This window comes from Tachypleus tridentatus, chromosome 9, assembly GCF_004210375.1.
Source record: "Tachypleus tridentatus isolate NWPU-2018 chromosome 9, ASM421037v1, whole genome shotgun sequence".
Taxonomy (NCBI): domain Eukaryota; kingdom Metazoa; phylum Arthropoda; class Merostomata; order Xiphosura; family Limulidae; genus Tachypleus; species Tachypleus tridentatus.
This window is the reverse complement of record NC_134833.1, coordinates 48,602,715-48,627,058: the sequence shown is the minus strand read 5'-3', so window position 1 is coordinate 48,627,058 and position 24,344 is coordinate 48,602,715. Positions and strand designations below refer to the sequence as shown.

Sequence of the window (24,344 nt, the reverse complement as noted above, 5' to 3'; positions counted from 1 at the left end):
AGAGAAAAATAAACTTTGAATAACTTTTGATAAATCATTATAAATAAGTACAATAATTGTATTGAACGTTAATGTTAAGTTTATTGTTCAATTAATATTTTAAGAATTAGAGACTATCATGAAATTTACAAACAAACATCGTTCACATTATTAGGTTATATTATAATCATGACAATTGAAAATTTTCATTACGATAATCTGAAGAAAAGATTAAAAGCAATTATAATTTAATTTTTTTTGTATATCATTCTTACATGTCGTACCTAGAAAAACTTATTTGAAAATCAACTGCGAATTCAGAGAAGGTAGTTTTCATGTATAATAATTTCTAGAAGATTCTATATTATCAGCATTTCGTTCTTATTTAGTTTACTAAGTACTACTCAGAGCTCAACTGTTATAGTTTTTCATCTAAATCTGAAACTTACATTTATATATAATCTTATAATTTTCACATACTATTCTACTTAACGATGCTATAACACTTTATTTTGGTACAATTTGTATATATTAAATCCAAATAATATAAATAATAATTGGATATCAAACACATTCAAAGCTTAAAAGTTCTTTAGACATACATGAGAACGAATAAATTTTTACATCTACATATATCTCATGGAATGGTGATAACGTTGTCAAAAAGCATTTTAGATCAAACAAAAAATAAAGCCTCTTTAACATAAAATCTTGTTAATATTGATTCATTCTTATTTATATACTTTATACATAATTATTTGTTTTTAGCAAATAAGTGGTCAACAGGTTGGGTTTCCTAATTTCATGCTTATAGTAGTCTTAACATTAGCTTGCTATCCTAGTTCTTACTTCTCTGCATAGAAGGATAAATAAATTACCACGTGTTTAAATGGAAGGAAAAACAAACTTCAAATGTTACATTACTTTCAGACTAGTTTGTTAATTTACGATATTCAAATCTCATTGTACGTAGAACATCCTTACAATTGTTATTTTTGGCACAGCTAAATACGGCAGTGAATTCAATTCAACATTTTTAAAACATGAGCCTGAACGTATATATAATTTTTAGATGTTGGGGACAAAAGGATAATAAGTACATAACAGAAACAAATTACTTCAAGATAATTTAGTTTTATACTGTTAATATAGATAAATTATATATTATAAAATGCTGATATAAGTCAATTTAAGTTTGTTCCAATCTGTGGCGGGGTATTTAATGTTTTTAGTATTGACAACATCATTTGAAAAATACATTCTTTATATCATGTTATATTGTTTCTTCAAAATGCGTGGTATTTTCATGTTATTTCACCTGTTCAAGGAAAATTAACTGAAAACGAAACAATCTAATTTCACCAACTGTACAAGTATGTGTGATTTATAATACTTATTTTGATTACTATTATATGGTTCGGAATACAAATAATATATTTTAGTTATTAAAACACAATTGTTTCCTCTATATAATTGTCACAAAAAGGATGTATTAGCTGAAACTTATTCACCGAATTCAGATTAAATACTATTTTCAGAAGTGCATTAAACATTAAATTTTTGCGTACACATTTGTTTGGGCATATGAACTACCTTAATTTCCATTACTACACTGCGGATACTGAAATTATAATATATATTATTTTTTGGGTATATCAGAGCATTCATTAGAATGAATACAAATGTAATGAGAATGAACACAGATACAGCAAATGTACAACACAAATTTTGTTAACATTTCGACACCACATGTTTCATAACCACTCAGTGTTTCGCAAAGGTTGATTGGAGTCACACCGAAACTAGCCTCCGCAAAGCCGGAAAAATGTGAAAGTGATCAGAACGATCGAGGATCAAGAATTCAACTTTAATCAGAGTAAAAAAACAACCAGATATGCGAAGTAAAAAGAGAAGTTGCAGTGATCTTTAAAAAAAGGGGTATTTTAACGTCAATTGTGCTGTGACAACGATAATGGCTATACTGTTGTACATCTTACTACGTCGAAAGACACCAGGTGATCGGTACGGAAGAATCCGGTTAGCACAGGTTTATAGAAGACAGTCTTGAAACAATTAACACTTCTTTTCTCTACAGTTTGTCAACATAATAATAATAATAGATCTTCTGTACAAAACCTAGGCAAAGTGAGGATCTCACGAAAATGATATGAATACAATGAATCATGATGATAGTTTATTCAAATTTATTTTCATAGAATCTTAATGTTCTTACCTATATCAACGCGAACTTTTCTATTCTTTGTAAAACAACCAACAAAAGGAAAGAAATTACGTGCCTTCTGTGATATAGCTTAATTATCATTGCATTCATTCACGTTAATTTTGTACATGGTAAAACACGCAAAGTTAAAACGAAAGAGAAAGACATAGGTTTCAACATCATCCGCCATTGAAGAGTTTAATAGCAGACGTTTAATGCAGCGCAAGTTCGGTGTTTTGTCTTTCTAACAACTTGGAGATAGACACTTTCCACAGTTTGACATATTTCTTTCTCCCATCCATAAAACTCACGAGAATTTTCCTTTAGCGCTACATACCAAGCCTCATTGTTGATCTTGGAGCTTGGGTTTTCATTTCACTGTTGAAATATAGTAGCATTATGGCAAATATAAGTATTTTAAAGCGAAGTAAGTACTTCTATCATTTTCAGCAATTGTAACTTTAAAGAACTGACACTGCCAGCATAAGCATTCTGGTTGGCTGAAAGACCCAAAGGGAGATAGATACATACAAAGAATGTTGAAATTCCCAATCTACTGAAAATTTATGTAACAAAAGTCAGGTCAAGGAATTAGAATGAATTATAGGTAGAAATTGCAGCCCCTCGAATTGGGTGCATACTATTACTATTACGGTAAAGTGAGACAAAGATTTATTAGTTCATCTCCCTTTTTTCAAGTTCTTCTTGTGGGCCATGTCTGAGAGAACCTGCAGTGTATGCTTGTCTGCTTTCTCTGTCAGTAACTATGTTATCACTAATAGCATTTGCCCTGTTATAGTTTCTGGGCATACTCTCTTCTTTCACAGAGTTCTTGCATTGACAAACTGATATTACTTTAGCATTTTCAGGATAAAGGGTAATCGCTAGTATTCTCAACTAAACATGGTGTGATGATAGTATGTACTGTAGTGTTGAAGCCTCATTTTTTCCTTTCATATTCTGAAGAACGTTATAAAGAACTGTAGTTCTTAAAAGCTACTTAGGATATTTGTTATCAACTGAATCACTGTGTTCTTGTTGTACCTTTAATGTTGAAAATGGTAATGAAGAAACAATCTTTATATATTACGGAGTGCCATCAAAATTGTTTATTTGTTTTCTCAGACCTTTGGCCAAAAGAAAGTTCACTTTTGCCAACATTCAATTCCTGAGCTGCAAAAGTTTTGGATATGTGTGGTGAGCTTGTGACTTGTAAATTTGATGAATATTAAAGTTTTGCAAAATGATAAAAGACTTAAAACCATGTGAATTTTTGAAGTGCCTATATTGTCCAAACAGGTTTATGATCCACTTGTTGAAGGCTACACAGAAAACCAGGACCCAGTAATGTCTTATGTGTCAAAAGAGAGGTTCATCCAAATGAAGGATAAACATCCAATTTCAAGACTTGATCTGGTATGTAAACAGGTCTAAATTGACAGCCAGAACCCTGGACCGGGCTTCAAGCAGCAGATGTAACTACCAAGGAGATTGGTGAGAAATAAGATTGGTTAAGTTGCAAGGATAGGATTTATTTAAAAATAGTTGCTGCTTTACTAATAAGTCCCTTGAGTCTCTGTAACAGTGAAGTTACTGCTTTTTATATAGGAGACTGGGATTCTCAGGATGAGGGGCATAGATAGTGAGGAAAGGTTGGGAAGCAGAACTAAACAAAATCTGGTCAACAAAATACAAACTTGTTTTAGGCAATTAAAATGGATGGGAGAATATGGTACTTAGTATAGACATTTTGATAGCTTGGGGTCACTGAGGGTACTTTTCTGTGACCTGGACGGAGTGAGTACATGAGCGTTATGAAAATTTCTGAAAAAGAAAAACTCATAGCTTCCATCATGCAGTACAAAACTGTTTTCAATGGTGTGATGTATTCTCCTAGATGGTTGAGAGTACTGCATGCAATCTTTAAAGCACACTGTACAAGAAATTTCAGTGTGCCTATACCCTCTTGTCATACTTTCTGAGCTGGATTTAGTTTCAGGGAACGTGGTGATTGTACCACCAAAAGTAGAACTCTGGCTGGACCCAAGTAGGTGGGAAAAACTGGAGAACATATATCAAAGAGCAGAGGGAATTAAACCTGGTACTCTAATTTTGGAACTTCCTGTATATGGAGGTGGTCTAAAGCTGAAATGAAGGGGGGAGGAAACTTACTAAATTTTGTGAGAACAAGGTTAACCTTTAAGTCAAAAAATACATAAAGTTACAGCAAATGAAATTATTATCCCAAATTAAAGAGAAAATATAGATTAGTTCAAAATATTACACATCTCTGATTGATTTGTTCTTTTAAATTTACTAAGAGTTAGGTATAAGAAAGAAAACTATTTTAATCAGTCCTTCTTTAGCAGTATAAAATAAGACATAGATAGGAAATAAAGAAACAAACACTGTTTTTGTGAAATAGAAATATATATTGATGTGGGTAACACTATGTAACTTAATAATATGTTGTGAATTTGTCATCCAAAACTGTGGAAACATTGTACAAAAAACATACACACAAGAATAAACTGAATATATATATATATATACAGTAAGTGTAATACATCAAGATGCTTAATTAAAGAAAATTACTGTACTGAAACATACTAGTGTAATTGATCAAGATCAATTATACATCATAACACCTGAAGCAAAACTATTTAAAAAACAATTAAAATAGCTTCATTCCTTAAGTATAAATTATAGGAAAATTTCTTAAAAACATTCTACATAATGGAATTAGTATATCAAAACATACATGATTCACTCTTATTTTAATCTTCAAATGTTTGTCCACTTAGCTAATATTGACAAAATAACATTAATTGCTTAGGAATACAGTGGCATAGTTTTTTTTATATTCAAGTAGATATGAAAAGTTTATGTTCATGTAGTAAAATAAATATGAAATTTTTAGTTTAACCCTTTCAGTGTGGTTCGCGACCACAATCGACTTGAAGGCTCAGTGCGGCAGGTGACCTTCCTTTATTCCTGTTATTCTTATGTATTGGGTACAATCACTGAATATTTCAGAGACTTTTGTTGAGTTATTGCTGAGATATTATGCTTTTAGTATTGATACCGTAATAAGTTTAAGTATCAAACATATATATTCAGCACCATACCAAACATTAAAAGTTGTTAATCAGTGCTGAAAGGGTTAATGTTATATGTATTTTAAGCCCATATTGTACCAAATTTCATGGTTATAATTAAAACCAAGTTAATGTATATTTTAATACTAGGTCAGTGCAAGTTTGAACATTAGGTTATAAATCTACATGAAAGGAACATAATTATGAATCACAATTGTCAATCAAAGTGGTATTATATGAGGAACTTGCAAGACAGTAAACAAACTTGGAATAATGTATTATAATTCAAATGAGATACACTTACAAAGTACATCATTAACCAAATTTAATATTTCGTTATTTTTAACTGGCGAAAATGCCTTTTTTTTGCTTGATTGTTTGTTCTTAAGAACTAAGCTATACAGTTGGTTATCTGTGCTGCTGCCAACCAGTTTATAGCATTATAAGCCTTCAGACTTACCACTGAATCATTGGTGGAGGGGGGGACTACAGTGCATGCAAAAGTATATTTTAATATAATTAGTAAAGTTTTCATAATTTATGCTTTATGTCAAAAACTTGTAGAATTTATTTAACTTAAATTTTAAACTTTAGACCTTAAGTACTAAAATGGTGATCTTAATATACTACAAATAAATTATGATTAAAAATCTCATTCATGCATAATGCATGTGTAGATTGTTGGGCACAACTACAGGTTATTTAAAAAAAGGCAATGTGATATTAAACAGTTTATGAACATCTTATTTCTATATTCAGAAACACATGGAAACAGTGAAACAAGGTGTGTATAGATATACTAACTTCTTTAAGTATTCTTAATACACCAAAACAAATAAATACACTGAGAAAAATTACAAAGTTTTACAGTTGTACATCAAAAAACTAAAATCTTACCAATGGTACACCCTTCTTCGCTAGCTGCATGACAAGGTAAAACAAATCCAATTAAATTGTGGTGATTATTTCCCATTATATAACTGGATTAACAAGACTAAATGATAATAAATAATTAACCAAAAATATTTAGTCAATACTTTTATTTTGCATTACTTTCCAAAAGGTTAGTATAAATTATTGCATTGCTTCATCCAACTGAAGAAAAAAAAGATAGAAATATTTTTTACACTTAAACTGTGGTAGAAATAACTGTGAAATTCAGGTATATTAAAGTCTGGATAAAAATGTTAGATGGTTGCAAGTAATTACTGAAATAAAGTTTATTTTCAGAAATATGTATTCAGTGCAAATTTCTTAGAAAAGTGAAATTTGCATTAAACAAATCTATGAAGCAAAACTATCCAAGAAATTAATTTTGCTTTTAAAAAATCTTATTTTCGTTATAAGAATAATTTGAAGTCATTTCTGTTAATGAAAGAAAACTAAGATAAAATTTTATAATCTGAAAAAAGAAAAGTTAAAATCAGCTATTTTATACACTGTACATATAAATTAGATCTAACATCTCAAAAGCTGGAATTGGTATGTGTGTGAATTGAATACTAAAGTGTTTTTCATTTAACTGCAATTTTGGATTGTCAAGTGGTATTTTGTTTTAATATGGAAGCTTAGATTGTTTACTTGTACTTTATTATAATATATAAAATAAAACACAATGTGTCAAGTGCTTTACTGCATAAAGACAAGACAAATTAATATAAACTAAAAATAGAATTCATCACTTATTTAACAAGTTTCTTAAAAAGGGTAGCTAAAAATTTAGTTAATATAGTGAATTCTAAACAAAACTATCAGTGTTTTTACCAAAATAAATTATTTGCGTTAGGTCTTTTTAATCTATAGAGAAGATAGGAAATTGCCTATAATAAAAGTTAATGTTAAATTGTGGCTTAAATCACCAAATTACTGCTAAAAAATTTAAGAGCTCAGAAATCCACATTTTTTAATTCTGAAATCTTTCAAGAGCCTGAAAATCATTAACAAACAAACTGTACGATTCTGTAGTGTGGCCATTTTAGGGAACCTGATTTGTTTTGTTACTTTGTTTATAGTAAAGCCACATTGGGCTATCTGCTGTGTCCACCAAGGAAAAATGAAATGCTAACTTTGGCATAGTAAGTCCATAGACTTACCACTGTCCCACCAGGGGAACTTTAGGGTGCTTGGATTTTAACCATTACAATAAAAATACCAAATCTGTTTTCTGATATTGTATGATTCAAATCAGACAATCATGGCACATCATAATTGTTACTGTTCGTATAATGACTTATATCTCACCATGTGCAACATTGTAAATAATCCTTAAGGAACTGTGAACTTTTAGTAAGCTAGCTCTTTTCATTTAGAAACCAATATCTTTATATTTTATTGTTTTTATTTATTGAACACAATACTCCTATCAAGACAAAAATAGACTTCATTAAAAGATTGACTGCAAAATGCATGAATGAAATGAATGTGAACCCCATGTATAACAACAAAAAGGCGTGTCTGTGGGGCTGTACATGACCACCACAACTATAAGATGAAAGAATACAGAAACCTGAAATTTTGCACATGTACTAAGCAGATCTTCAGTGTGTGAACATGCACCTCTTTTTGAGAGGTAAGCAAGCAAAAAAACCACATAGAAAATAAAATATGACCACCATAGCTCCAAGAGCAAAGAATCCAGAAGCCTGAAATTTTACAACCCTATTGAATGGACCGTGAGGGTTTGCAGTGCTGTATTATCAATGTGCATCTGTGCACTCACATCTTTTTAATCAGGCAAGTGAGTGAAAAACCATTTGCAAAAGTGGTTCTTTGTATTACAAATAGAAATCACACACTGACATGCACATGTGTGTCTGTGTGACTGCCAATGATCCAAGAAGAAAAAAAAATCTAGAAACCTGAAGTTTTGCACCAGTAGTAAGTGGATACTGAGGGTTGCACCTGGATGTTATAACTTATGTATGTGTGTGTGTTTGTGTATGCACATGTATCTTTTTACATGAAAAACCACATATAAAAAGAGTGTTTCCTTATACTACAATAGAAGTCACAGACAGATAGATGCACACACGTTATTCTGTGTAACTGCCATTGCTCCAAGAGGAAAAAACTTAGAAACCTGATACAATATTCAAAACTTAATAATACAAAATAGCCTTTATTTGAGAGGTAGCAAAGAACCAATGCATGACAATGTAGTATTTGAAAAATCAAAATACCACATACATAAACAATAAATTTTACATGTGTATAAAATGAGTCTACTGCAAACTTTCAAACATTGTACACTTTTGTAACTAAGATGATTCATAATTTATATTATTGATTTATTTTTGTTTTTAATAACCACTTTTTCTCCATTTTTGTGGTTGTCAAACCTTTTTTTCCAAAATTCATCAAATCTCAAGTGTATAATTATTTAACATAACAGAAAATACAGACATTTGTGCTTAGCCAGAAATAATGACAAATTAACAAATAAAGTTTTCTTTTTAAAATGTGGCAAGGTTCTTATTATTTCTTACTTAAAATTATGCAAAAACTTTTGTCCAAACTGTAATGTAAACTATAAGCTAAAATATATGCAAAAACATGTGAATGTTTAGAAGATATGGTAGCATACTTCAGTCACTAAGATACATAAGAAACAAAATCACCTTTTGTTCTTCTTTGATGACATGGGGACCAGTTGTAGAAAAAAAAATATATTTGTTAGTCAATACTGTAAGATTTATCGTGCTACAATAAAATATACAAAACCATAAATAAGCAGATTTTGTTTCATTCCTTATGTTCTTAAGGTTGCAAATATTATCACTATTTTAGACATTTATTGCTACTGGAACTGTTTAACTACATTTGTATTTAAAAAGTGGATCTTTAGTACATCTTTAAAATATTTGCTTAGATTAAACATTAACAGCAAGTAGCAGTAGACTTTGTTATTCAAAAACTAAATAGGTTCTATAATGTGAGGTAATTATATGGAAAAAAATAAATCAACTGATAAATGATTTATGAATTTATAGCTTGGTGTAATATACACATGTTCATATACATATTTGTACATGTTAAGTATTTATACTTAACTTTTGTTGCAGTATGTTTTATCTTCACAAAATCTGATAGACTTTTAGCAAAGAATGCAAGTTTTTGTACACAGAAAATCAGATTTTGTAATGAAGTACGTTTGTGAAGATATTGAGGCTGTTTTATTTCCAGTCTGAGTGCATGGTAATTTCATGTTATGACTAAAAAAATATTCTTCATCCTAAAAATCATAAATATAATTTATACAACCTCTAAAATACATTTCAAACATTTATTTTTAGCATGACTTTACATTTTGTCTGTTATTTTCCCTACCCTAACAATACGAGGTCTATCAATTTGACCAACCTCGTAACCACCATAAAAAATTAGGAAATTAATAAAAGTTATACTTTTTTGTTCTAGAATGACTTCAAATTATTATATGTTATATAGGTATAAAGATGATTACTATTTAGAAGTAAGTTGTGTATCAAAGTTATTTTTTTAAAAGTATAAAACAGTAAATAAAGAAGAAAAGTAAATAATTATTTCTTCTAGCTACGACCTTTGAACTGAGTTGCTGCATGATGTAGGTTACTAAGCCTTTAAAAATTCTACACATGTTGAATATGAAATGAAATATTTTTTTAGTTTTATATATATAGTTTAATAATCAAAAAATAATAAGTTACTATATTCATACCACAGAATTCCACTATAATTTATTTAATGTATTTAGGTCTAAAAAAATATGAAATTGTGAGGAGACAGAAGACATAAGCTACATCCTAGAAATCTTGGTTTGAAAGAATGAGGTAGTCTTCTACCTCTATAATGGCTGAGCAAACTACTAGGTGGACATTCTAAGCTGTCATTTGGTTATTCACATCACATATTGAAGTAAATGCATATAAGGGCCAATTCCAAAAATGGAAAGAAGTGAACAGGTCCAGTACATAACACATATCTCAGCAATATGAAAAGATACAAGGTTCTTAGTTTACAGTTTAGCTTGTTAATGTTAGTAATTTGAGTTCATAACTTGTACAAAGCTATAAACTTTGTATTTTGACATCACAAACATCTAACTTGAATCAGTGCTTCATTCAACATACCATGCGACTCACTAAAAATCAGTATTTAGACATGTTCTTTTCATATTTATTTTCAAATTAAGAAATTAGCTAATACTTAATCTTAAAATTTGAATTATAACCAACAATTTGATACCAAACTTATTGATACAAATTTAAAAAGAGTAGTTCAATAAAATTTGATTGCAAGTCAAGAAACGTGAACATGACCTTTGATCCATGACCCATCATGAGAGAGTTGACAGAGTGAAAGGGTTTAAACATGAAAATACAACAGTTTATTAAGTAAATGTCTCATAATATTTGCTTTAGAAGTATTTGTTGATGTTAGTGATTCAATATTTTTTATTAATTTTCTTTATGGTATTTGTACATAATTCAGTATTCATATTTTTGTTGCTGCTGTTATTTAGTGCAGAGCTGCAAATGGGCTACTTGCACTCAGTTTTTAGCACTGTAAGTCTTGAAACTTACCACTCACCCACTAGAGGAATCCATAGTTTTAATACTCATATAAGGAAAAACTTGTTTGCAAGAAGTATATAGTGGAATTTGATCACACATCTTTGCATAGTTTCTGTGTTTTCTTAACTGTTAACAAGGATAGTATGAAAGAATAAACAGTTTATAAATTAACCGGCTAATTGGAATGCTAATAATAACTATGATGTTGCTGGAAGAAAACTTAGTGTAACATACTTGCTCATTCTTATAAGAATCTTTATCATAAAGACAAAAAAATTAGATTATGAAGTCTACATCTATTTAGTGAAAAACAACATGATCAGATACATTGTAGCTCAAAAATATCTAGTTATTAGACTATGTTATCAAGACTGTTGGTTTTACAAAACCTAACAAATAAAACATGCAAAAAAGAGAGAAGCAATATGTTACATCATTCTGTAATGTGGGATTTTATGTGCTGAGGGCTTGTATATGCTAAAACATGCTCTTTGTGTAGTTGACATTTGAGTCTTTTCATTTAAAGACTTGCCATAATAAATTAAACTATCACAGTTCTGGAATATATGCTAAGAACACATGATATAATTACAGCACACAATTAACTCTATACATTAAATAACAGCTCAAGTAGTTGTATGGTCCAGAAGTACTCTAAATTGTTGAAATATAAAAGAAAGAGGTCCAGATCGGAATATGAGGTAGAGGTGGAACAATATTATTATGTTGATAAAGTTTTTGAGTATTACAAAACTTTTAAAGTGGAATTATTTAAAGCATTGAAGATGGTTCCTAGATCACAAATTTTTAAAAAGTAAGAAAAAATGAACAGAAAAATGAAGAATGATATATTGAAAAGAAGAGTAAATAAATGAAATGTTTAAGGAAATATGGTTTGGGATTTAAGAAATTAGAAAAGAGAATAAAAAATGAAGAGTGTATTGCAACATTCTAGAAACTTAATTTTATAATTTTAAGACAGATTTTAGAAAAAGGAAAATGTTAAACATAAAGGACTGCTCCTTTTTATATGAGAATGCTATTTAATTTATATTGCACAAGTATTAAAGTAAGTAATATTTAGAAGAGATAGTTATGGCAAGTTTGCTTATATAACTGTTTATGAGTAATTTGTTATGTAGTTCAATTGTTGTGAATTGATGTCACTTTATTCAGATATTCAGAATTTTTCTCATTGTTTTAAGAGAGTATTGTTACATTGCCATGTGTTGTACTTTCTAAAGAGTTCTAGGCCTCATTTGGGCAATGAAATAATCACAGATAGTATTGCAATAACAGGGTAGAGAAGAATAATTTGTCTTATTAATTTGGTTCTAAAGTAACTGAACCAGACTGTGTAGACTTTTGATGTTTAAAAAAATTATTTAAAGCTATGAATACAACTGTGTAATGAACACTTGTATGATATTTACCTTTGACTAGTTTTCATACATTATTTTAAAACAAGTATTGTGTGCTGTTCATTTATCACAGAAATTTATCACAAACAAGTCACAGACACAGAATCATGGCCTTATAAAATCTGACAGAGGCTGATGAGATGAACTCATATGCAAGTTAAAACGATTTCTTGTTATAATACTGTTTAAGTGTTTTATGACTGATTGTATACACGAATTCGACTTAGTACAAAACAGCCATTCTATTACCAATTGCCACTACTTTGTATTGGTTGTAGTAGATTTGGAGAAGGTGTTTTGTAGAACAAAATAGTATTTTTTAATATTCCTTTATTGAGTTTAGGTTGATATCATATTTCATTAGTCAGGCTCTACTACACAGTTTAGTTAACATGTTAAGTTCAACAGTAGACCCCAATTTGTCATAAGTGTACCATATAGTTGCAAAAATACAAAGTTACTTTTTCAGAGGTGAAGGGCTTCCCCCGTGAGAATGACCTCCATTCCTGGCATCTGTAACTGGGCATGTAACCATCATATAAGCTGAAACAGAGAATATGTATTTGTTATGAGTCAGATACTTCATACACTAAATATATTTCATCAACAAAAAAGGAATACTCTACAAATACACTTTTGTGGAATAAATATTTTGAATAAAATGGTTTTCAGCACGTTATTCCATATTGATAAGAACTAAACTTAACAGTCAAAATTTTTACAATGAATAAAGAATTACTAATCATATATGTATTAGTGATCAAATTAGCATCTTTTAATATAACATTAAATATTGTAGAATATACAATCTAAATAAAAAATCAAACATTTATTTCAGGTAAATAAATGATTACATGGCAAATATTTGTAAGAAGTGGATGATGTGGTACAAAGCAAAATATTTCAGTTGCAGAATATAAATATAATACTAAATATGCCTGCTACTCTCTCTAGAGTTAAAAATTCATTTGAAAAAAACATTTATGAAATAAAACAAATTTTGCTACAGGTTAATTTTTTATAGTTCCTTAGGAAATAATAATTTATAACATTACATAACAGTTAAAATGTAATTCAGGGTTTTTCCATTGTCAGTTTCGCTCATCATATGAAAATCATATGGATAAGAAAATTAAATTATTTAAAGTTCCTACAAATTTTTTTGCTTTTAAATTTATATAAAAATTAAATATACTTTCAAGTTTTTATTTTAGAAGAAGAAAACATAAATGTAGCACCTTTTTCAGCTTTTCTTCGCTTTCTTTTATTGCATATTTTAACTGCACACACAGATAAAACAATAGCTGCTATGAGAAACAAGATTCCTCCTACTACTCCAGCAGTAATTGCCCGGCTTTTTGTGACTTCAGGACTGACGCCTAGAATCCATAAATAATATTTTTTGAAACATGAATTAATTAAAAACAACCTCTACTTTTCAGTTAAACATTGTAGATATACATAAATATAACTAAAATGCAAAGGATACAATATTTAGTGTTTTTAAGTGAGAGAATAAATTAAAAATTTTAGAAAAAGTTATTGTTTCTTTCATTTGTTTCATTTCTTATCACGAATCAAACCATTTCTTAACTATGTATGTCAATAAAACAAATCATACTAACACAAAGCTTCAGTACTTGTATTTTGCATACATTAAAACAAAGTAGGAAAAAATCCTTTCATACTTAGAAATTGTTTTTACAGTAGGTAGCATATTCTGAGTACTGACACTTAAAATTTTAAAGTAGAAAAACTTTCCAGATATTTTTATCCAGTTACTCAGGCAATTTTATCTAAATATTAGTTATATTTTATAATCCTTTTAATCTAGGCAAATTTATCTTTCTAAAATAAAAGCATTTTTAAACAGATTTAATCATTATAGATCTAAAATGACCAGGAAGTAATTATTTAATTTTTTTAGTATGTGCATATTAAGATGTTAATATTTACAGTATTGAGTTAAATAAGTGAAAATGATTTATTATTTAGTTTTAAATTCTGTTTTATAAACTCACTTTTTAATAACATGGAAAGTAATAAACCAAAATCAGTTTTATATCAAAGAATTTTAAAATATTTCATTCAGATACTATGTATTAGCATTTGCATCTAAGAATATACTCAATATGTTATAAAAATAGTGTGTCTACTACAGAAATCAAGTTTCTCAGTCATAAGTTATTCATATAGGACTGCCATTACACAATTTTAAACATTTTTTAGCCACTACACAATGCACAAATATAATGAAAAGTACATTACCTTCAATAGTCAAAGAAATTTCAGGACTAGGTGAGCCTATTTCTTTACTGGAATAAGCCCATACCCGGAACTTGTACGTACCAGGAGGAACCTTCTTTGCTACAGGGCCAGTAAAAGAAAAAAAAGTATATTTGTCTACTTAAGTCACCTATAGTGATATGATCATAAACAAGATAAATGAACAATATTATATGAAGACTAAATGTTTGAAATTGTTATTTGGTACACTGTCAACCATTACCAGTGTTAGAGAAGAGAGCCTCATGTGCAAAAATAGGTTGATCTTGAATGTTTAAAAGACCTTAATTCATAATATTATCAAGTTAAAAGAATAAGAATATTTGAGAAAATGTGCTTACTTCTTTTTATCTTAATAACTGTTTCCGAGTGTTATCAGATCATTGGCTTATTTTCATGTTTCTACATTCAATTAAGAATGTACATATTCAGTTTTTCATAAAATATACTGACAAAAAGACAGATGTGAGACACATACACATTAAAATTATTTACTATACATAGATACAAACATGTATTTAATTTACATCACTCAAACATCATACAGAACTATATTCTCACTTATTTGATTATTTATATGTACTTATTTACTTAGGATAAAAACAAAACATATTTTCAACAATCACTGCCCCAACATTTGCTAAACCAAATGCTGCTTAAAAGAATCTCAGATTTAAAACAATGAAAAATTTATCCCCAAAAATAAATGAAACTAGTAACTCTCAGTATTACATAGTGAGATTTTTCTATCTTTGTGATAATGAAATGTTTTTCTCTGTTCCTGGTGTTTTGTAGCACAACTTATGTTTTAGTGTGTTTGGTCATTTTCAACAGAGTTAACTACAATTTAATTTGTTAAGGTTAGGTAATGGATGTATTTAAAGTATCATGAAAATCTTTTTTATGTAAATAATTAGAAGTAGCATCTGTTTCTGTGATTAGTGTTTAGCTCAACAGTAGTTATGTAACTATTATTTTCCATGTCTCAATAATTTAACAAGTGCAGGATTCAAGAGAGATATGTGAGGATTATTGTCCTTTTTGCAAAACTAAACAGTACACAGAACTTCTAATATGAACTGTAGCCTACACAATCTTCAAATAAATAAAGTAAAACGGTATTCTTACCAAAATTAATGTTTAAGTTTGATAAGTTTGTGTAACAAAAACTAAAAAAAAACATCTATCTATAATTTCTAAAGAGTTGAATTTAGTTCAGTTTTATGAAAAGCTACAGTTTTAATGCATAAATGTTCCTAATTTTTGAAGAAATTAAGTTGATTTTTTCAGATAAAAGAATAAGACTGCATGGCTAGATATTAATGGCCCTTAACAACATTTCGTATTGTACTTTGAAAGAGGTCTTTACCTAGATGAAACTTCTACAATAGTAATAAATTAAATCAAATATCATTTATTACTGGCCCGTTATAGGTTTCTTGTCGTACAATGTTGCCAAAGGGGATTTCCATTCAAAATAAATGCTTATAAATCTAACTGGATTATAACATATAGTGTTAGGTTATAGAACACTATCTGCTAAAACCTGATTGGTACTAGTAGCATGAGTGTGATAACACTTCACAGTTAGACTGATAATAATATAAACCACATTATTTTTCGATGGCCCAAATAACACAAGTGTATCTAATGGTATTTCATCTACATCTTGTTTCTTGTATGTGGATTATGATGAGGCCTAGCTCTCTTTCAGTCACCACACAAACCTTAACTGAAATGCTAATTAAATCAGTACTTATAAAACAGTTTATAACTGGGAAATTATAATAATCAAATTATTTTAAAATCTGAATTAAATCTTGCACATGAAATGGAATTTAGATCAAAAGTTGAAACTAAATTTATATATCTTGAGTGAAAAGGTTAGCTGAATATAAAAATAATTTTCAAGTTTAAATTTTTTAGCAAAAACAAAAAAAAACAACAAACATTGCCTTATCATAATTATTTCAACACTAACCTAAATAAGAAGTTCTATCTTTGATAGGTCCCCAGCGTTTCCATGGTTCCGATTCAACACGATATTCCACATAATAAAAGGCCACAGGGATTGTTTGGTCTAATGGTGGTTTCCATAAAATGAGAACCCCATCAGCTCTTTTCTTAATTGTGATATCTTCTGGTGAAAATGGCTTGGGGCCTGTAAAAATACAAGTCTCTCAGAATATTCAAGGAAGTATAGCAAAATAATGTTGAAAAAAAACAACAAAACTCAGTGAAACAATAAATGAAAACATGAGCACACTTATCTTAGAGGTTAAATTTATGCGAAAGAGGTACATATGTAATAGTTGTAAATTTGAAATTGCATAAAGAAACTGTTCAAATTTAATGTAAGATTTAATTAAAAACTGAAAATTTAGGCAGAAGCTGTTTTTATTACATAACATAGTTTTAACAATGTGAAACAAAACAAAAATAAAACTGCAAGTAAAATTCATAGAAAAGGAGGAAGCAATAAAACAAAAAGAACAGAAATTAGGCTTACCCAAAGGCTTTTGTACAGGGCCATTGGGAGGAGCACCATAATCAGTAGCAGGTGTAGAAGAATTTCCTAAAAAGTCTTCTGCTGGTGTGAAGCAGAAAAATATGAAATAAAGAACTATTAATTACTTATGCAAAAAATAAGAATTCTGAAAAAAAAAGTGGTAGCATGCAGGGATGAAATTTCACATAAATGATGCAAAAGTAATCTATCAGCTTTAAGCTAACTCTTCAACAGTGATATCCACCATCATTCTCAATACACATTTTGCATCCACAGTAATTCTGGTGTGAGTGTCTTCACAATGTCAATTATTCATGCCTGTATATAATGCAAAGCCATTTAATTAACTATAAAAAAAATATAAATATAATATTATAAGTACATCATGTTTTTAAAATGCTTATAAATCATAAATTTTACTATATAAGGTGTATTAATTATTTTTTTTCAGACAAATATGCTTCAAAAGAACAACTGGTTATTTTTTGTTATTATGGTTTTTGAATATTTTTATGGTTTCCCTATTACTTAAAATTAATACTAGTTATTACTAACTAATTTTCATTGAAAATTTTAGCAGCTCTTCTGATAGAGGATACTGCATAAATTATAATAGATTACAAAATCATATGTCCTGGTGGTTAGGTCACTTGACTATCAATCTGAGGATCAGAGGTTTGAATTCCCATCATACCTAACATGTTCACCCTTTCAGCCATGAGGACATTTAAATTTGACAGCCAATTCTACTATTCATTAATGAAATAGTAGTCAAAGACTTGATGGTGAATGACACTGGCTAACTGCCTTCCCTCTAATTTATTAGTGCTATATTAAGGATGGCAAGTGCACAAAGTTCTTGAGTACCTTTAACCATTTTGGCATGGTTGGTGACTGCAGTCGACTTGAAAGCTCAGAGCTGCAGGCGACCTTCCTTTATTCCTGTTATTCTTATGTATTGAATTTAACATATATAGTATTGGGTTCAATCACTGAATATTTCAGGGATTTTTGTTGAGTTATTGCCGAGATATCATGCTTTTAGTACTGATACCATAATTAGTTGAAGTATCAAACATATATATTCAGCACCATGCCAACATTAAAAGTTGTTATTCAGCACCGAAAGGGTTAAATAAAATTCAAACTAAACCAAAAACATACAGTTGTACTTACTACTTGTTTTAGCCTTAATAACTTCACTGTACATGCCTTTTCCAAAAGCATTTCTAGATTGTACTCTGAATTCATACTCGGTGTCTGGATCCAGACGATATAAAGTGAAAGTAGTAGCACCATCTGGGACACTCATTGTACGCCAAGAATTTGCCCCTTGGTTAGCAACCCGGTAACTTGAGAAAAAAAAAATTACAGTGTTTATGAAGTATTGTATAAGATATTAATACCTATGTAATTAATGCTAATGATATTACTTAAACCTTGTAATATGTAACAAGTTGTATATATAACAAAAAATTAGAAAAAAGTACTACAGCCAAAAATCATTTGGGTGTATAGCACATAATCTCCTCAATCACACACACACACACACACATACAAACACTAGATATTATACAACAGGTGCAGAAAATCACTTATATTATCACACACATTATACATCAGAGATTTTGTGCACTGTATCATTTACATTACCACACATTAAGACAGGTTGGATGAACAGTATTACTTATATCACCACATATACATTAGACATCAATTGAGTGTACAGTGAGTGTAGAAGCACTTCCTAACAACTCTTCGTCTGGTGTGAAGTAGAAAAATCTGAAAGAAAGAACTATGACAGCACCAAAATAACACTAGAGATATCCAATCTCTTCAGTTATTCAAAATGAGTGTTGGTGAGAAACCAACACTCACAAATGATAATCAGTTAAGAATAGGATTCAGGTATTTTAAACTCACATTAGACATCACAGTTTTCGTTCAATATATGATTTATATTGCAGAACATCTTAGTAAGACTGGTAAAAGTTTTTGCAACTAAGCATCTCTAACTGCCATGATAGTTTTTTGTATGAGCTTGATCAAACACGTAAACTATGGACATTATAAAAAACTGTGTAACAGTTGTTAAAAATGTTTATACTGTCTCTAACAAGAATGTAAGGGCTAGGTTATAAATAATTATACAATTGATGTGCTACACTATCTAAACTGTTTATACACTCATCTCTGTGACCTGAAATGAACTTATGACAACTGAATTATTGCAAAATTATACTTTAGTGAAAATATATCAATGCTTTACTTTCCAAAAGCAGAAAATTTATTTAACAAATAGATCAAATGGTGTATAACAAGCAATATAATACATAGTAATAAAAAATAAAAACATTAAGTCTTAGATTTACCATTTTGTTATAATAAAAAGAAAGTGGCTTCACATATAAAGTTTTTAGAAAAACAGTGAAAATAAGAACTGCAAATGAAGTTTACTTTTTATAAAATCTAATGCAGTTAAGTATAGTCAACAGAAAAATAAGTTTGAGAAGAGAAACAGATTGATATATATATATATACACACACACACACACATTATTGCAGAAAAACAGTATTGCATTAACTATATGTGAGCAATATAAATTTGCATGCAAAAGCAGTGAAAACAACACTAATAACAAAATCATAGATTGATAAGAAAAAAAAAACAATTATATAAATATAAGATTATATTATTATTCTAATTTTTTTTTTGCATGAAAATACCCAAATAATACTGAGGATATTCCATTTCTTTAGTTATTCAACAAGTGCAAAAAAGTGTTAGTGCAAAACCAAGGCATTTGCAAGTGATAATCAACTAAGGTACTTTAACCTACATTGCCCTGCATACAACTATGCTTTCACTGTCCTTGTTGGCTAGTTCTGCAAGTGATAATAATAATGAAAGAGTTTACCTCTGTTTTTTATTCAAAACAATTATGATACCCCCTCACACATAATCTTCATAAAAAGTCCAACATCCTATCATTTTCAAATTGTTAAGCATTATTTTACCAAACAATATAGCTTAATACCCAACCTCTACCCTCAACCTAAAAGAATGTTTATTAATAACCTCTATACCTACAGAGAATGGACATTATAGGCCCAAATATTTACAAAATTTAGCTTTCAATATTAACTCCATGCATAGAGGATTTGTAAATTTAACCCACTTTGTAGTGTAAGTGAGAATCCTTTTAATAAGTTACAATTAAAATTCAATTGAACAGCTTTATGTCAATAAAGTTGACACTAAAAGATATTTTAAAATTCAGGTTTTAATAATTTCTAAGACTAACTTCTTAATTTCAAAATAAACTAATTAACATTCTCCCAATGATCACACTTCTGTCAAATAACATGTCTGCCATCTTTTTTTCTCATATATAACTTCAACAAAATAGCTTATGTTGTGTCTAACCAATTACTAACAGACACTACAGGATGAAACACCAATAAATAATACTAGAGAAGAATGGACCTAGATAGAAGAGGAGGATTGAAGCAGTGGAAAAACAAGGAACAAACGTTGTATGGGTCTTAACTGGACAATGAAAAGGACTCAAAATGGAGTACTTTGATGACAGGCAAAACACATGGGAGGAGAAAAATATGAAAGTGGGCATAGCTGTAGCCATCAGTTCAGTCCACACTGAAGGCATTCATTACCATAGATAAAAAAAAGAGGTAGTGTGGCCTTGATGAGGGTGGAAAACTTGGCCAGTAGAAAAACACCCTATTGGGAGCATAACTCCCAAAAGACCTGGGGAACATTTTTGAAGATAACCTTGGAGGAATGAGATAATTGATACACAACAAGAATGAGAACATCCAGGATGTGAAAACAAAACAGGCAAATGTGAAATGAGTGGACTCAGAAGAGGAGAATGAACATTTGAAAACAAAGTGAAGAAGAGTGGGTGCTTCATAGTCAATAGTCAGAAGAGACAACACTCATGATAAACCTGCTCTGTATTAAACAGAGGAAATGATTCAACACTCAATAAACTCCAAAAAGATCCAAAACAGTGATGTGGAAATTCAACCTGATTAAAAAACCAGTTACCTCATGAGATTCCATACATTCCCACAATCCATGAGATATGTGTGGTAAAAGGTACAACATAGGACAGGGAGGTGGAAGACAAATGTCAGCTACGTACTTGTAGAGCCACCAGATGGAAACAGCCTGTAGAGAAGGAGAGAGGATAAAAATGGAATCGAAGGGATTCCAAACAAGATTTCCTTAATTATGCAATTGTTACTGAAGCATTTGCAGTATTTCAAAATTTTCAAGCATTAAGCAAGTACATGCAGCAAGGATAATTGTGATATGTGGTCACAAAGGCATAAACAATTATTGTATAATAATGATTGACCAATAAGATAAATATTCTAAGAAACGTTGTTGTTCATGCTCTCTACAAATGACACTTCTGGTGTTATGAAAGTCTCATTAATGAGACTAGAAACTGTGTCATTATCTGCAGGCTGTCTCTGCTAGAGCGAGAAAGCTATAAGAAATGGTTACATTATCTCACACAAGGTTGCCAAGAAAGGAATAAGTTGTGTCAGTGTGGATACAAGTAAGAAGGTTGCTGATATACCAAATTTATATATCAAATTTCGTAATGAGAATTACGAAACAATGAAAGAAAAATAACTGATTAAGTGTCAGATCTTCTTGCAGCTAGTTGTGTACATTATTTAGAAGATCATAAGAATTCCTGAAAGATTTTGTTTAAAGACCCATGTTTGAAACCAGAGGGTTACTATAAAAAGTCACAAAGTGAAGACTGAAAAGTTAAATGAAGAAGATTCAGAAGTTAAGTCAAGAAGTATAGTAGTTGAAGAGTCTCTAAGTCCTATAGAACCCTTATGATGGACTTAACCCAATGTTTGTCACAGAATATCTCTGTAAGTTACTTATTGTCATCTTTCCTATAATCAAACAACATGGTTAAGATACTGTCAAATCAATATAGTGTAAATGATTTAGTAAACATTATTGGAAGTATAATTAAGGAATATTTTGTTAGTTACACTGAAGGAGTTTATTATTGTAATGAAATGTGAAAAAGTATGTTGAGATTGTTTCAGTGTTTCAATCCTAGTCTCAAGAGTCACATTCTTTACTTTAACCATAAACTTCCTTGAGTTAGTGCTAGTGTGTTCCACTCGCCACTGCATTCTCCAGATTAATATAAATAAATTGTGACTGATAATAATAATTGAAGCTCCAATGGCTAATTTACCGGCTTGCTTGTCATATGCAAAGGAGCACAACCAAATGAAAGTTCTCAAATGTGATACAACCTTGTTAACATCAAATGAAGGAGATGATTCAGCATTGATAACAATTTGCCACATCAGATGTAACCAAAAGAGGTGAAGGTTGGGCCTGACTAAGAAAGAAATGAAAAAAAACCTCAGAAAATGTGAGGTATTGGATCAGTACAAGAAAGGACTTCTTCAACTTATATTATATTATAATTTATTTCAGACAAGTCTCCAATTTATTATGTTACTTGTTTTAATGTACTTAATTTTAAATTTGAATGTATAAGTTAATTAACTGTTAATATATATCAAGTTTATAGTATTTGCCAACAAGATTGTTGCAAACAGATTTCTTTTTTAACACAAATATATTTGATAGACAAACAAAAAATAACACAATTTATAATAACGGTTATTACTAATAGTTATTATAAAGAATGACTGATATACAACAGATTTACAAATTTATGGACAATACTGATTCTTTTATCCTGTCTAGAACTTAATATCTTATTGACAATTCAAGTAAATGATGAGCAAATTAATTGTAAATTGATATTGTCTCACCTTGCTTAAGCTAGCTAGCTTTGCCAGCATTGCACTGGTTACAAGCATAAGCTTTCACCAATGATAACCTCTAATGTCCTCATAGAAATACTAACTTCACTTAAGTTAAATGGTTTGTAATGTTCAAAACTATAAATATTCCTAGTCCAATTCTCTAGTTTCTTAATTAATAGATGTTAATCACAATTATAGCCTCTGAGGCCTTCAGCACACTGACTGTAGCTGTTCAATACTAATAATATATTTATCTAGGTGCACTGAATTTTATATAACAATCATGCAAAACTTGAATATTTATCAAAGTTTGCTTGCAACAGTACTGTCAATCACTAATATTATATACGCACCTAGTACGTTGTTAATTCTTTCACTGAAGGAAATTCTACAAGTTTCGAAAACAGGCCAGAATTGCACAATACAGAGTCAAGAATATACATCACATGCAAAAAAAAACAACAACTATAAAGAAACATGTGTAGGCACCAAAATAAATGTACAATGAGAAATCCATTACAAAATAAACAAGCCAACCAATACTTTGAGTCTTCCAAAAAGAAAAGCAAATATGAGATGGCTGAAGAGATTAAGCTAAAGGTAACCAGTCATCCAGATGATAAAGAATACTGCAGACAATGTGAACATAATAGATAGGCATAGGTCAAGAACATTCAACTAAAATGGAGTGAGCCAAAGCACAGAATAACCACATCTACTCCCAAGAACTAGAATGAAATTGATGCCAGGATACAGAGGAAAATAAGTATGTGCAGGAAAGCATCTGAGACATTCACCTTGGTCAACTAAACATTCAAAGTAAACTTTTACCAAAAAGTGGAAAACCAAACTCCATAGCAGAATGAGGTAGTTCAATGAAATAGTCCAGGTTGAAGAATAATTACAGGATGTCTACTTGGTTTAATAACAATTTACAGAGAACAATGAACAGAACCCTAGATAATGATAAATAACTGGTAGGATAGCACTCTAACTGAGAAGAACTCCTATAAATTCTGATAGATATTGGTGAGAGAAATAGGAATCCCAAGAAAGATGTTTTTGAGAGGTGGCAGAAAGAAAAGGGAGTCTTATCCACACATGAATCACCCAAATATCTATGTTAAATACATGTAGAAAATGTAACTCACTCCTAAAATCTGGGAAGAAGGAGGAGTGCATGGCACAAGAATGGACCATAGGGCTGGAATGTCAAAAAGCAAGGAAGAAAATTGCACAGTGTACCACTGTGGTATCCAACAAGGTAATAAACTCCCTAACAATGATACTCACCAATATGGTGCAAAAAAAAGAAGAAGAGAAAGGAATAATTGGATCAAGAAGATCCCACCAGTGGAGGAATTAAGCATATAGGTACAAAGGGAGAGAAGGAAACCAAGGGTACAAATCTCTCCCAAAAACTATACATAA

At 29.9% G+C, this 24,344-nt stretch overlaps 1 protein-coding gene across 10 annotated transcripts in view; it reads right to left on the bottom strand.

The window, feature by feature from the left end:
- LOC143225205 (protein turtle-like) overlaps positions 1–24,344 on the bottom strand; it is a 247,281-nt gene that overhangs the window by 2,727 nt on the left and 220,210 nt on the right. For 4 of the 10 annotated variants that reach the window (XM_076454207.1, XM_076454209.1, XM_076454211.1 and 1 more), the window contains 8 exons: positions 18,243–18,418; positions 17,067–17,147; positions 16,539–16,718; positions 14,540–14,638; positions 13,510–13,650; positions 12,733–12,814; positions 8,916–8,944; positions 6,196–6,219 (listed from right to left, as the gene is read on the bottom strand). In XM_076454207.1, the coding sequence (XP_076310322.1) occupies positions 6,196–6,219; positions 8,916–8,944; positions 12,733–12,814; positions 13,510–13,650; positions 14,540–14,638; positions 16,539–16,718; positions 17,067–17,147; positions 18,243–18,418 (812 nt within the window). Of the gene's footprint in view, positions 1–209; positions 4,346–6,195; positions 6,220–8,915; positions 8,945–12,583; positions 12,815–13,509; positions 13,651–14,539; positions 14,639–16,538; positions 16,719–17,066; positions 17,148–18,242; positions 18,419–24,344 lie in introns of those variants that run through there. The other 6 variants (XM_076454214.1, XM_076454215.1, XM_076454210.1 and 3 more) reach the window with 5 other exon arrangements.